Consider the following 16,676-nt stretch of genomic DNA (forward strand, 5'->3'; position numbering starts at 1 on the left):
GGTCCTTTAGCTGTGCCATGACGAATTCCTAGCTTTCTAGCTGCTGGCTGGCTGGCTGTGATGTACTGTGAAAAAGTGTAGCTACAATCAAAGTGCTTGCATACTAGAGCCATGCGCAGAACAGCGTGCACGTTGACTGACAGACGGGCCATCCAACCAAAGTTGTCTGAGACTAATTTGATTGGTCGGCCAAATTTTAGTCCCTACTCCTTACACAGATGATCAAATTTCGCCATTGATATGTCAAACCACTAATAGCATCAATTACTGTCTAATACTTAACCGATATACTCAGATTTTTATATTTTTGCCACAAAATGAGCCGCCCGGGATGGTACCTTTAAAGCAAGTCAAGAGTTGATATTCCTGTGTTTATGACACAAACGGGAGCTCCCACTGCACCTGAACACACCGCGCACGGCAACTAGGTCTCGCGCGAGACTCTGGGAGACTTTGAATTAGATCTAGTTTTACAAACATGTCGGCTTGCTTGAAGTAAATAAACTTCTCGGTGCATGTTTGAGTCTCCATCTGACGCTGTCTGTGGCTTTGAGGGATGTAAACAGCCTAAACAGCGGAACTTACATCCACTCCCATTCATCGCTGCCGTGGTGATGCAGGGACAGACACAACTACCGCAAAACAGGAGACATTAAACTGAACATCTTCAGATTCCTTCTTTTAGACCTAAAATGAGTTGAATTCGCCTGGAATCGTCCTTTAACACGCCGTGCACTGCACAACGTTCAACACACAGTTCGATCCGATCCACACACACACACACACACGCACACGCACACGCACACACACACACACACACACACTGGGCTGTGATTACTTAAGGAAGTGAGGCAGCCGCTCTGAGTTTGAGCCGTACCCAGACGGCTCCATTAGTACGAGTGCATTAGTCACCGTCAGCACACAGAGATGTGGAGGGGGCTGAACAGCCAGAGAACGGCCGCTGACAGCTCATCTATCTGAAAAGATGATAAAATGGCTCCTGGTGACTCACCGATCGCCTCAGGACCTCGAACCACATTCATATTTCCTCACACACACACACAAAAACACACTTCTACATCAGTGTCTCTCATTCAATGTGTGAGCAGCCACTTCATTCTGGGAAATGCAATACGTTATTCATCATCATCACCATCATCCTCCTCGTTCCCAGTAGAGACGAGCACAGAGGAGCTCGGCCGATGAATCTCTGCAGAAAAACACTGATTCTGTTGAATAAAAAGGAGTTTGTTTGTACCCGGCTCTCCAGGAAAAACCAGCAGCCCTGGCTGTCCATCGATCTGTTGATCTCTTACACAGGATTTATACTCTTAGAATTATAAGAGCTATTATGAGCTGCATGTATGACAGGGTGCAGGCGAAACTTCTACAGTAAATGCAGCAGCGTTGCATCACTGTGAGCTGATTAACGGTTAAACTAACTCAATAATCCTGCATTAAAATCTACTTTCTGTTAATAGAACTAATTCTAGCAACTATTTGTGACCCGTTCTATTAAAATGAGTCGGATGTCGCAACGTTCTATTTTTAGATAATCAGCTGATAACGTGGAAAACCCATAGAAAAAAATAATAATAATTTACCCTAATTTCAAAGCAATGACATTCAAAAACAATCTCCCAAAGTTTCACAGTCCAGATAATTGAGAAAAGGCACGAAAATGATGATTAAAGTTGACCTGCAACTTAAACCCTCTGAAAATGAGTGTTACTTCGGTGCAAAACATGAAATATCTCCTGAACCGTTCATGATAGAGACGAGCTGTAAACTGCATCTGAATCGCGGGACTCTCCACTTTCCGACGGTCATTGAATGGTGCCTCTATGACAAGCAGGGACCGTATACTGTGCGTGTAATCACGTGGTACAGGAACAGATGCCAGAGTCACTGGCAAAAACTTTAACTGCTATTTTATTTTATAATCTTTCCATTGATACCAAAATCTCAACTTTGAAATGTGGGTCACTGTGACTCATTTTGATGGATCGGGTCACATTAGCTAAATAATATTTAACCTTTAGCTTCAAAGATGGGAATGATCCAGGTCTGTGTCTCTCACCCTCCTCTCCTCCATGTGCATTTTTATTTTCAACGAAGCCGGTGAGAAATCAATCCTTAGAGCGGTGGATAACGTTATTTATCATCTACCATGTTACCATCATGTGTATATCTGTGTAGTCTTATCTGTCATAAACAAGAGATTAGGGGTTACGGGTTAGCGCGTTACGTTTGTGTGGCGGTTCCCGTTTCAAAATGATGCAGGAAAATATAAAACAGTGACCACAAAACAAAGAAGTCCGAGTGTAAATATTAAAATCCCTAAAGGTCAGTCGGAGCGGTAGTGGCGGTTAAAAGGTTTTTATAAATGACGGATCTAAAACGTTAGTCACAGTGACAAAGCTGAATGTGAACTGTGTGTGTGTGTGTGTGTGTGTGTGTGTGAGTCACTGGGGTTTGGTACAATGGAGAACAATGCAAGAGAAAAGAGTGTGTGTGTGAACCAGGAGGAGATGATGATCCAACCCCTAAATGACTCAATGAGTGAAGGAGCTCTTCTACTACACACACCCACACCATCACATGCAGTACAAGCACACACACCAACACACACACACACACACACACACACACACACACACACACACACACACACACACACACACAGGAGGAGGCGTGCAGGTGTGCAGCACGTACAACACGGGCAGAGCATGTGCAGGAAATCACTACAATTATCTGTTTTCTCAGTTGCACAGGAAGTAACAGTCACGATTTCTTCCAATAATGAATGGACAGAACATTCATACAATAATTATAACAGTAATTAACTTTATTTATAAAGCACCGACCTTTCTTTACATGGTTACAAGGTGCTTTAGCAGATAAGAATGATCAATAAAGATGCAATAATTGTTACCACCGAGTGCATTTGTGTCTGTTTGCACAACTACGCTATGTGGGGAGGGAGTGAAAAAGGAGAAAACTGTGTATATGATGGCGTGTATTTATCTTTTGTATATTCTTCAATAATAAGTAATAAAAACAAAGAACAGTGTGAAACAAAAAAACGCGACTCAAAGAAAAACAAAATAAGAAGTCAAACCCTGTGACCTGTGGTATTTGAAACCAAAGATAACAGTTTTATAACCTGTTAACGAGCTCGGTAACCTGAGGTGAAACTTTGACCCTTTAGATATAAAACAGCATCACTTTACTCAATCCTGCTTGATATATTTGTTTAATTTTGTCATAATTTGTGCATGAATTCTTGAGTTATAGTGAAAATTTATGTTTTGTGAGGTCACACCTGGCCCTCCTCTTTAATATTTTAAGTTACAGCGATTAATTGATCAGTTACATCTATTATTAGCAGTCACAGTTAGGTTAGATGTTGCTAACAAGTTGTGTGTGTGTGTCATCATCACAGACACAGTGTGTGTGGTTTCTGAGGTTTTTAAAGCAGCTGTTGATGCATCTTTCTGTGGACGGTTCATCACCGATGCAGCATCACAAAACTGAGCGAGACACGGTCGTGAAACTTTACAGGCGTGAGGCCGAGATCAAACATGACAGAGTTGTTTTAGAGGGAAATGCAGAGACTGCTTGATGAAAAACTGTCCCTGAAGGCAACACACATCAGCTGGTTTTGCATGAATTTCCCTCTAAAACAACTCTGTGTGGTAACGTTGTGTTATTATCTCATAGCGTGGTGAATGTGCAGGTCACAACTTGTCCACCAGAGCGTTGTGGAGTTGTTGGATTGTGTATTTGATGAGTTTGATGAGGGAAACCCAAGAAATCCCATAATGAGCCTCCGTAGCGTAGCTCTGAGCAGCTCACGGTTCTGCTCCGCCGTTCTAAAAACAGCTTGCACCGACAATTAAAGGTAACGAACCTACTGCTATGACTATAGGGATATATATGGCAATGGGCCAATTTGCCAAAATGTTGAACTATCCCTTTAACTCCTACCCTGTAAGAGGTGCTTGGCTTTTTCTTCTACCAAAGCTTTTCTTTTTTTCACTTTATTACATCTAAAACCTTCATGAGCAGTGAAATTAACCGAAGGTCTGAGAGCTGCTGTAAAAAAAAAAAAAGGAAAAAAGGAAAAGGAAATTATTTCCCTCTGAGGTTCAGGACTCGAGAAGTTAGTGGAGGTAGAAATTAATAAGTATAATCAATCAGGCATGAAACACACACACGCATGCACACACACACACACACACAGACACACACACAGATAATCCAGGATACATAGTGAGTGGGCGTCATCTGTAGATGCAGGTAAAACTGAAGGGACATGATGTTCACAGGCGTGTGGAAGGAAAAGGCCACGCACATACATGTGAAACGAAAACACACACACATACACACATGTTCAAACAGCAAGTGAGTCAATATGGGACAGTCTCACACACACACACCGGGCCTAGGCTTCCTCGTGGCCCTCGGCTCTTTGAAGAACATTTGAACTTTCTTCAAATAAACTAGAAAGGACTTTGACTGTACAGACTCAAACCTCTGTGTACTGAACACACACACACACACACACGCACACGTACTTTATATGCATGAATGAGCACACATGTGCACCGACGACACACACACACACACACACGCTCACTCCCTCACTTCAAAGACGCCGAGAAGAAGCATCAATCAAAAGACTTCACATCTAACGGAGACACAAGTTTCCTCCACAGAGACTTCATCCTTAGTTAACGGCCCCTCGCTGCAATAAAAGCTTCAGAGGAAAAAATAAAATAAAAACAAAACCACAGTAAAGAGATGTTGACAATAAAGTTTGGATGCTAAAAAAAAAAAGGCTTCTGTCTCAGCATCTTAGCAAACATAGTCTGGTTTTTAAAGGGATAGTTCAACATTTTGTCAAATTGGCCCATTGCCATATAATCCCTATAGTCATAGCAGTAGGGTCATTACCTTTAATTGTCGGTGCAAGCTGTTTTTAGAACGGCGGAGCAGAGCCGTGAGCTGCTCAGAGCTACACTAATGGGAGGAGGCGAATGGGGTTTCTTGGTTTCCCTCATCAAACTCATCAAATACACAATCCAACAACTCCACAACGCTCTGGTGGACAAGTTGTGACCTGCACATTCACCATGCTATGAGATAATAACACAACGTTACCACACAGAGTTGTTTTAGAGGGAAATACAGAGACTGTTGATGAAAAACTGTCCCTGAAGGCAACGTGCATCAGTGGTTTTGCATGAATTTTCCCTCTAAAACAACTCTGTGTGGTAACGTTGTGTTATTATCTCATAGTGTGGTGAATGTGCAGGTCACAACTTGTCCACCAGAGCGTTGTGGAGTTGTTGGATTGTGTATTTGATGAGTTTGATGAGGGAAACCAAGAAACCCCATTAGCGTAGCTCTGAGGAGCTCGCGGCTCTGCTCCGCCGTTCTAAAAATAGCTTGCACCGACAATTAAAGGTAAAGAACCTACTGCTATGACTATAGGGATTATTATGGCAATCGGCCAATTTGCCAAAAATGTTGAACTATCCCTTTAAAACACATCCATGTTGCACTATAACTGCTGCTGATGCATATTCGACTGAGTTAAACTGACAAATAAATAATCAATACTGCAAAATCAATGCGTCAATGTGCATAAATGTTCAAAGTGTTCAGTTTTATTCCAGTCCGAGTGTTGAAAACAAAAATCGGTTTAGGCAACAAAACAAGACACAGATGGGCTGGAGGAGGGCTGACATATACCAAGGTGTTAAGTATATGTGTGTCTGTGTGTGTGTGTGCGTGCCATGCATGTGTGTGTGCATGTGGGTGTGCGTGTGTGTGTGTATGTGTGTGGTGGTGATGAAGCAGCGCGAGTCGTCATCTCATCGCCATGGCAAACTATAACCCACACCAACCTACAACACAGGAGGCGACACCGATGACTAGCTGTGTGTGCATGTGCGTTCTTGTGTGTGCATGCGCGTACTTGTGTTTGTGTATGTGTAGATGTGTGTGTGTGTGTGTGTGTGTGTGTGTGTGTGTGTAGATGTGTGTGTGTGTGTACATGCTGATGAGAGAACAGACTGGCAGCTAAATAAAACCCTCGCAGCATCCCACATGTGCTCCGCGGAGGGTGGAGGTGTGCGTTTCTAAATCCGCCCGTCGTGCTGGAAGTCTCTGCACGCAGCCCAGGCAGCGCTACACACACACACACACACACACACAACCACAACACAACAACCACACAACATCAGCAGCAGCAGCAGCGGTGGGCGGAGTCTAAAACGTGAGATGATGTCAGCAGCAGAAACGCGGTTAATTACAATTAGGAACTCCAGGTATTTGCTTCCACCAGGCGTCTGTGATATCAATCGGAACGAACTGTTTTGTGTCGTGTCGTTGTCGTTCACCTGCAGTTCAACACAAACAGGATTCTAGTTCCTGAAACTTAAAGTGATAGTTCAACATTTTGGCAAATTGGCCCATCACCATAATCCCTATAGTCATAGCAGTAGGTTCGTTACCTTTAATTGACAGTGCAAGCTATTTTTAGAACGGTGGAGCAGAGCCGTGAGCTGCTCAGAGCTACGCTACGGAGGCTCATTATGGGATTTCTTGGTTTCCCCTCATCAAACTCATCAAATACACAATCCAACAACTCCACAACGCTCTGGTGGACAAGTTGTGACCTGCACATTCACCACGCTATGAGATAATAACAGAATGTTACCACACAGAGTTGTTTTAGAGGGAAATTCATGCAAAACCACTGATGCGCGTTGCCTTCAGGGACAGTTTTTCAGCAAGCAGACTCTGTATTTACCCTGTATTTACCTTGAAAACGGCTCCGTTTCGTAACGTTGTGTTATTATCTCATAGTGTGATGATTGTGCAGGTCACAACTTGTCCACGAAAGCGTTTTGGAGTTTTGGGATTTTGTATTTGATGAGTTTGATGAGGGAAACCAAGAAATTCCTTTAGCCTCCATAGCATAGCCCTGAGCAGCCTGCTGCTCTGCTCCGCCGTTCTAAAAATAGGTTACACCTACAATTAAAGGCAACAAACCTACTGCTATGGCTATAGGGGTTATGGCAATGGGCCAATTTGCCAGAATGTTGAACTATCCCTTTAAGATCGAACCCATCTGGGCTCTTTGCCACGATCAGAGTCCTCTGATGATGTTGAGACGTATAAAAAAAAAAAGAAAAAAGGAGGGAACAAACACATGACCTGGATGTGAAGCTGGGATGGCAGCGCTGCCTTACAGATAAGCACAGATAATACCTGTGAGACCGAGCAGAGGGCGAAGAAAACCCACAGTGTTTGTCGTTGGTGTTAATATATTATATCAAGTGTTTATCCAACCTGGATTTTGTGGCTCTGCTTCTGTCGTGGGTTTAAATCAGGAGGCAGCACAGTAGAGTCAGGACTTATATGATATCTATATATATTTTGGAGCATTTTATTACCGACTGGTAAACACAGGGGAGAGACTAATGACTAAAGTCTTCACACAGAGCTGAGGTGAAGATCCATGGTCGTACTGCAGGACACACACACATGGATGCAGATGCTGCAGCTCCACACATGTAACATAACGACTAGAAAACAAATATTATAGTGAAAGGAACTTCTTCAAGTCCAAAAAAAAGGGAAAACAGTGTTTGAAGTTCACTTTTTCTTGCAGCTGTGGACAAGGACGGTCCATGTGCAGTAGTAGAGTCTGTAGGATTTTTCTTAAAAAACTAAATATCGACTTACGCAACAGAAATCCTGCATCATCATCATCATCATCTATGAGTACTGTAGTCGGGACGTTTCCCTGAGCCAGTTGTATGTCTTTTAATTAATTTAATTGTATGCCTTTTTGAGCTGTTATATCTTTTATTTGACTTTCCGTGCAGCTCTTTGGTCGACTGTGGATGCTTTAAAGTGCTTAAAGGGGCCCAGTTTGAATGTTTTTGCATCGAACCAACCTACAAACTCTGACTTTAAGGTATGATTTAAAAAAATCCTGAGTGAAATAAGCCTCCAAACTGGGTCGCAGCCTTTTCTAGCTGTTTGGTAAGGAGCAGGTTGATAGTGAAATAGTTGTGTTTGTGTTGCCTGTTGCTTCTGTTTGTTGACACACATGCTGCACAGACTGATGTCGCTCTGACCCGTACGCTCTCATGAATATGAAACATATAATACGGGCTTTTCTCCGTGGAGGTGTTCGTCACCCTTAAAGGGATAGTTCAATATTTTGGCAAATTGGCCCATTGCCATAATCGCTATAGTCATAGCAGTAGGTTTGTTACCTTTAATTGTCGGTGCAAGCTATTTTTAGAACGGAGGAGCAGAGCCGTGAGCTGCTCAGAGCTACGCTACAGAGGCTAAAGGGATTTCTTGGTTTCCCTCATCAAACTCATCAAATACACAATCCAACAACTCCAAAACGCTCTGGTGGACAAGTTGTGAGCTGCACATTCACCACGCTATGAGATAATAACACAACGTTACCACACAGAGTTGTTGTAGAGGGAAATTCATGCAAAACCACTGATGTGCGTTGCCTTCAGGGACAGTTTTTCAGCAAGCAGTCTCTGTATTTCCCTCTAAAACAACTCTGTGTGGTAACGTTGTGTTATTATCTCATAGTGTGGTGAATGTGCAGCTCACAACTTGTCCACGAAAGCGTTTGAGTTTTGGGATTTTGTATTTGATGAGTTTGATGAGGTGAAACCAAGAAATCCCATAATGAGCCTCCGTAGCGTAGCTCTGAGCAGCTCACGGCTCTGCTCCACCGTTCTAAAAATAGCTTGCACCGACAATTAAAGGTAACGAACCTACTGCTATGACTATAGGGATTATGGCAATGGGCCAATTTGCCAAAAATGTTGAACTATCCCTTTAACAACCTGCCTGCTTCCTCCTCCTCCTCCTCCTCCTCCTCCTCCTCCTCCTCCTCCTCCTCCTCACCTCAGAGCTCGGCTGAGCTTGTCGTAGTTCATCTGTGGTTTACACTTCCTGGCCCCCCACAGCCGGGCCACCTCGTCCGGGTCCTTGATGACGAACTCTCCGTAGTCGCCCTGCCAGGCGATGACGTCGTGGTACTCCTCCTTCCTCAGCAGCTCCAGGATGAAGTGCCACAGCTGGATCTGCCTGGAGCCCGGGCTCGACTCGGGCTTGTAGGCCCACTCGGGGAAGGCAAACCCTGCAGGAGGAGAGAGGGAGAGAGAGAGATTAGGGATGGCTACGATTCATATTTGAACTGATGCGGTACCGATACTTGTATCCGGGCACCGGTTCCCAGGAACCAACAGGACCCGTTTTCGGTACTTTTTGTGTGTATGTCTGGTAATTAAAGTTATTTTGTCTGTAAAAATGAATTTTGAATATGTATTTCTCAACAACATCACATCTCCTCAGCCTTTAAGAATGTTTTATGTTTTCTATAGATTGAGAATATCATCTTGTCTAAAAAGAAATTCAACATTTTTCTCAGAAAATATATTTCTAATCGAGCTACTGACATGAAATTTTTCACCAGATGTCGGCAACAACCCAAGTAAAGCACAAATACAAAGTAATCCAAACATTTATGTCCATAAATAAAGTGCAATAAATTGAAATGACATGAAGAAAAGGAGGAGGAGCAAAAAGGTAAAGAAGGAAAGACAAGAAAGCAACTGCAGTCGGTCAGTTGGTTTAGAAAGTCATCCCATCAGTTCAAAGAAATATCAGCTGCTTTAGTCCAAACTGATGCCTATGAAAAGGTTTCTCATCACCAAGGTGTCACACAAGAGGCGTCTCACGATGGGTGAAATCAAAGAGCTTCTCCAGACCTTCAGAAACTGATGCTGCACCGTTTTATCCGTTAGTGCCGTTAATCTGGAACTAAAAACAACATTTCACCATAAACTGGCCAAGACCAGAGTCAAAAGAAAACAAAGAAGAGTTGTACGTGACACGAAGTTGCATTCAGGTACCAAAATGTGGAACCGTTTGACTTCACGTGAATCGATACTTGGTACTTTGGTGGGAAATTCGGTCGGTACCAATAAAAAGTACTGGATTCGGTGCTAGAGATGAACATGTGTGGAGAGGAAACAACAGTAGTTGAGTCGCTGGGAGCCACGGAAACAGAACCGAGTGGAGGGTGAAACTCTGGATGAAATATGTTCATCAACATCCAAAAACACATCTGGATCTGGGCCTGCAAAGTGGATCTACTGGTTCCAGGAAAACTGCTGCTGCTGCTGCTGCTGGTGACGATGATGATGAACTTAAATCTGTTTTCCCACCGACCGCAGTCATATCAAAACCTTCGCTGCTATCGGCATCAAAGCTGGAGAATCAGCGCTGTTACAACAGATTAACCCGGGCCTTGAGATACGAGCAGACAAAATATAAGCTACGGTTTTATAACCACCGCCATCGGAGAACGAGAGAGAGAGAGAGCGTGTACTTATTCACACACACACACACATACACGCACACACATACACACTATTATCCAACAGTTAAAAGTATAGGCTTTGTGTTGTAAAGCAGTGGGTGGCAGTAAAAGACTCAACACCACTTCAACACAAGGCCAGGCTGAAAGGCTGAATAGCAAAGGCATGGGGACACACACACACACACACACACACACACACACACACACTGACACACATACACACACACACACTGACACACGTACACACACACTGACACACACACACCTCATTAGGACCAGATGTGTCTTGGCAATCAGGCTGAGAAAGCTGAGGATGGGAAACATATGGGCACAATATAACAATGCTGAATTTTGTATGTGTGTGTGTGTGTGTGTTTATGTAACTGTAAAAAAAGACAGACAGACACACACACACACACACACACACACACACACTCCTACTCCTAAATACCAAGGTTACAATCATTTTCCCACACTCCATAAAGCCCTGTGTCATATCTATATAGCGGTGGCAGTGAACTGTTAACAATGATACGTTCAAGGCCGACGAGTTCCATTACGCTGCACGACACAATCTTACATAATAATCCTGAAGCGCACAACACACAACGCACCGCACTGCAAATATACATTACACACACACACACACATGCAATCAATAGTCTGTTTATTTCTTCAGTATTTCCTTTGCCCTGATAGGAAACGGCACAGAAGAACCACACACACACATAGACACATAAAGAATAAAAGGAGCGAACACAGAAAGGAAGATGAAAGACCGATAAGACAAAGGAGGTAGAGAAAGAAAGAAAAGAAAGAGCTGGGAAGAAAGGAAAGGAGGACACACCTGGCAACTAAATTCCAGTAAAGTAAACTGTGTGTGTGTGTGTGTGTGTGGATATTGTGCCCAGATGGTGATTAAATCAATTATGACTTTTTTTTTCCATTTACACAGTAAAATGCGCCGTCATTGTCTTCTCCTCTATGTGCTTATTGGGATTAAAGTCATTTCTAAAAGCAAACAAAACAATGGCAGGTGTGAGGTTATGCAAAAAATTATACAGTCTGATGTTTACTTTTCAACAATGTGAGAGGGATTTTCTTTTCTTTTCTTTCTTTCTTTCTAACTGGTCTTTCCTTTCAGTTCTCGGTGGATGGGTTAGAGAAGGAGAAACAACAAACTGCTGAAAGCCGATCGTGCTCCGAGTCTTTTGTGAAGCCGAGTGGACGGACCACAAACTAACTAACTCCTCTGTGAGTCACGACATTCCTGCCCACATGGGTGGTTCTTTCTTTCCCAAATAAAAAAAAAATAAAAAAAAAGGAAAAAGACAGAGAAAGGACCTGCTGACTCTGCTGATATCTATCACACACATGCCCCTCATAATGTTCGATCAAAACAAAAACAAGTTGTGTGCCTTTTATACAACCTGCCTTTAAAAAAATAAAAAAAAATAAAAAAAGGCATGTGTTTCCTCTTATCCAGATACAGATCGCATTTTAATAGCAGGTGTAAATGGAGTCAAAGTGAGTCATGGAAAAAGTAACCACGTCGAACACGGTGAAACCAAAGTCCATCATTAGGTGTGCAGCTGTGTCTGCAAATGTCATTAATGCACAGTCGTCCTGCTGCTGGCAACAGTAGGAGATGTAGTAGCAGCAGGAGAAGTAGTAGGACTGGTGGTGGGAGAAATGCATAACTGACCAAAAAAGTGGGGCAAGTGTGACCACAACAAACGGCAATTTGGAAACTTAAGACCAATGAGAAGAAGCCACAGATATTCAAGAAAGAACGCAGCGTTTAACTTTCCACACAAGCGAGTGACCGACCGAGCACTGACAAAAAAAGTGGATTTTCTGTTTAGTGCATGAGGAAAAAACTGAAATCTAAATCTATTTACATGTGTCAGGGTTGTGGATGATGTAACATGAGCAGCGTTTCACTACTCATGCTTGTGTTTCTTGGCTGTAGTAGTTCATCTCAGCTGGTGGCCAGGTAGAGAGAGGTCTGGAAATACTTACTAGACCAAAACAAAAAGGAAAAAAAGACATGCATTTATTTTTATTTTAACAAACCCTGCTATTTATTTCAACTTTAAAATGTACGACGTTGTTGCAACATAGTCGCTGCTGCTGCTGTGAAGTTTGACAGAGTAATTGTAGTTTCTGTCATTCCTAATGCATTGTGAAATTACATTGCATTTGGGTTTCTATTGTTGGCTATTTATTGATTTATGCACATAGAGTACTGTGCAAAAAAGTTTTTAGGCTCTTCAGATGTTTAGATTTCATCCACAAATGCAACACGATCCAAGACGAGAGGCATCTGATCAGTCGACACATTTATTCTGCAGCACGACAACGACCCCAGAAGTTACAGCCAGTGTCAAAAATAACTATTTTAATTGACAAGAAGAACAACAGATGTCCTGATCTCAACAAGATGGAGTCAGTCTGGGATCACATGTACAGAAGAACTACGGCAAGTTCTCCAAGATGCTAATCATGGTCTGGTTTAGGTTTCTTCTGTCAGTGTCTGTCGGCTCAACTTTGTATGAAGTTATTAATCCATAATTATTACACGGCTCTATTGAATGCTGCTCTCTGATTGGTCCAGCGCTGCGTTCTGCGGTCTGTTATTTCTGTATAACGGACCGTCGTCATGTATAACAGACCGTTGCTAGGGACGCCGCTCTGATCAGCGCAGCACAGAAGAGAGAAACTATGCAGGATATTTACCTTGTGTTTCATTTTTACCGTCATTAAACAGCTTCGGACTAATAGTGATGTTAGATAAATGACTGGTAACCTGTTACAAGGAGAGTGGAGGCTCCTTCCACACCGCTGCTGGAAACCAAACCTGCTGATCAGAGCCTCTGACCCGGTGTCACAGCTCTCCTCTCCTCTCGGTGCAGCTGGCACCGCGGCTCCGCGACACAAACGCACCCCGTAAACAGTAAAGTTAATCTCTTGTTTATGACAGATACGACTACACACAATACACACATCTTAACACGTGTATGGTAATCCATCGATCCACTGATTGATTATCAAAGGCTTCAAATGCACGAACGGGAGGAGGCTCGGCAAAACAGCGGAAGTGACCGGTACGTCTTGCAGATTCGCTAAATGCAATTTTAAATCGATGAAAGTCGTATTTTGATCAACATTATGTTTCAAATTAATTATTTCACTCGTAAACCGTGTAATAAGCGGGATAATGTACAGTTGGTCGGTTGTTATGGAGAAATAAACCCCTTCATGTTGTATGAAACCCCTCCGCTTCGCGTCGGGGTTCCATACAACCTGTCGGGGTTTATTTCTCCATAACAACCTCCGAACTATACATTATCCCTTACATAAAGACTATTCATGAAAGCATCTTCACTCATATGTGAAGGTACGTGAGGCAGTACAAACAGGTGCATCGATGTGATGAGCATCTGTATGTTTAAGATCAGAAACAGATGAAAAACTGAACTTTTAAAATACAAAAATACAAAATTATGTGATGCTTAAAGGTATAATCTGTAGGAATTCCCCCCATCTAGCGGTGCGGTTGCATATGGGAACGTATTCTTGATGTTGCATTCACATGAAATCGGGCAGAGGTCAGACGGACAACAGACGCTGCATGTAACAGGATAAACAAGTGGTCCGCCAGCACGAGGCAAAACAATACAGGCGTGACAATATGTTGTCATGGTGATGTCGTATTGTTTACCTGACCCACGTTTTACGAGTAAAATGACATCCGCTTGGTTTGCCGACGGCCGTCTGCCTGACTGCACCTGAATGCAACACCAGTGCCTCCGTCCTTCCTCACACTACACAGTGGTGACAGTTTTAACAGGCCGAGCCCACAGCGCCGCTCAGTTTCCGTGGTTACCTACGGTCACGCTGCCCAACTCAACGTAAAAAAAAAATGGCGATGCAACATGGCCGCCTCGGTTCGGTGCGTCGCCCACTTATGTATTTGTAACGACTTGTAACAACTCATTCTAAGGAACCAGAAAGCTTTCATTTGTATGCAGGTGTGATTCCACTTCAGTGAAATACGGATTTATTAAAGCAATGTTTGATTTTTGCTAATAAAAAGCCAAATAAGTTACACACTGGGGCTTTAATCGCCAAATTTGCAAATATGGCGTCTCTTTCTCAGGCTACTAGCCCTCTCACTGCATGTGTTTTTTTTTTTTTCTGAAGGCGGCAGCTTGCACACGCTAAAAAAAACCCAAAACAAAACATGAAAACATCTTACAAAATGCCATATTAAGAAGAGAAGGAAGAAAATATCCCACCACCCCCCCCCTCCTCCCAAAAAAACAAGACTTGCTCCTGGTGACTAATAAACCACATGCTGCTATCTGATCTCCTATGGTGCTTGGAGATCCAGCCAACACTCACACACACACACACACACACACACACACAGACACACAAACACAGACACACACACACACACAGACACAGACACACAGGCTGGCTGTGACAGTTGATAATGGCCATTTGAACGCAAATTACTAATGGAGGGAACGAACATATGATTCATGCACACGACAATAAGGCTGTTGTCGCTGGAGACAGGTTAGGCGTTGTGACACGGCGACGCACAGCTGTGTAAATGGGGGTGTGTGTGTCTGTGTGTGTCTGCGTGTGTGTGTGTGGGGTGCACGCTGCAGAAAAACACTCATCTGTGTTGTATGTATGTTGTGCGTACAGTACATGCCGTTTTTTTTGCACACACATGCACAGAAGGAGTGTGTTATAATATAAATCAAAGTGGGCGAGCTAATATCACACACACACACAGGAAGTACACAGACACACAACACACAGGTTAGTGGGGAGAGGTAAGTGGGTTCATGCGTGGGTGAACACACACACACACACACACACAGAAAGAGAGAGAGAGCACACAGACAAAGAAATACAGAAATAGCAACCATGCCCACCGCCATGTGTGTGTGTGTGTGTCTGTGTGTGTGTGTGTGTGTCTGTGTGTGCATGTGTGTGTGTTTGCAGATGTCCCTGCTGACTCATATCTCGTTCATTTTGTCGTTCGGCTTTCACAGATTCCTCCTTTTCTCCCCCTCAACACCACTGTGCCATCCATGTCTTGCTTTTCTTTTCTTTCTCTCCTTCTTCATCCTCCATCCATCGCTCCAGCTTCTCTCTCTTTCCTTCTCTCTCTCTGTTTAAGACGCACAGTCTCCTAGCAACAAAAGCTTTTGAGCTCTAAAAATAAAAGGCCGAGTCACGACAAACAAGACAAAAATATGATTCAATTACAGAAACTTTCGCCAAAAAGAAGTTTAGAGAAGTTTGGGCTCAGATCCAACCACCTGAAATAAAAAAATGTTTAAAAAAAAGTGAGGGTGTGTGTGATGTGTCTAACCGGAGCGACTGTGTGTGTGTGTGTCCGTCCCATCCCGGAAAAAACACAGTTTCACTTCAACACGAGTCGATTCAAGCTTAAAATAATAATAATAACAACTACAACAACACTGCTGCACATTGACAACGTTTCTGAGCAGAGACGATTCACCCGTTCATTCACAACCCAGGGTCTTTCTCTCTTTCTCTTTCTCTCTGAAATGAATCATGAATCATCACCTTGGTGGAAACAAACACAGCCGTCGGGAACAGAGAGTCCAACGGCACCGATCAGCTGATTGTGTGTGTGTTGTGAGTGAGTCGTGTCGTGTCGGTGTGTGTTGTTGTCGTTCTGACAGACTGAGGGTCCAGTTGGAGGTGTGCGTCTGCTACAGCTGGTGATTAATGTGCTGCGAGTAAAAACAGACACTGGAACAGAAGAGTGGGAGGAAGAGACAGAGAGAGAAAGTGACAAAAGGGAGTAAAAGGTCCAGAGGAGAAGAGGAGAAGGGGTTTCCTTAAAAAAAAAAAGAAGTTTTTTTTTTACTCCTTATTTTTTGCATTAACCTTCAGATATCAGTTGAAGTCAGTGAAGTTCTTGCAAAAAAGACCTTAGGAAACCTCCTGGATCGACATCACAGGTCCTAATGGAGGCAAATCATCTGTCTCTAATGAAACAGCTGTAAACTTCTTCTTTTTCTTTTTTTTTAATTTTAAAGCTGAACTCTCCAAGTCCTCCTCTGTGTCTCTAACCCTCCTCTCCTCCATGTGCATTTTGTTTTCAACGAAGCCGGTGAGAAATCAATCCATGGAGCGGTGGATAACGTTATTTATCATCTTATCTGTCAACTATAAAATT

The 16,676-nt window shown here is 43.1% G+C and overlaps 1 protein-coding gene across 1 annotated transcript in view; it reads right to left on the reverse strand.

Annotated features, from left to right (window-relative positions):
• Positions 1 to 16,676, reverse strand: part of erf (Ets2 repressor factor) — a 53,397-nt gene that overhangs the window by 11,895 nt on the left and 24,826 nt on the right. The window contains exon 2 of the mRNA XM_083982143.1: positions 8,962 to 9,196. Coding sequence (XP_083838269.1) covers positions 8,962 to 9,196 — 235 coding nt within the window. The remainder of the gene's footprint in view (positions 1 to 8,961; positions 9,197 to 16,676) is intronic.

The sequence above is a fragment of the Trachurus trachurus genome (assembly GCF_905171665.1).
Source record: "Trachurus trachurus genome assembly, chromosome: 11".
Taxonomy (NCBI): Eukaryota; Metazoa; Chordata; class Actinopteri; order Carangiformes; family Carangidae; genus Trachurus; species Trachurus trachurus.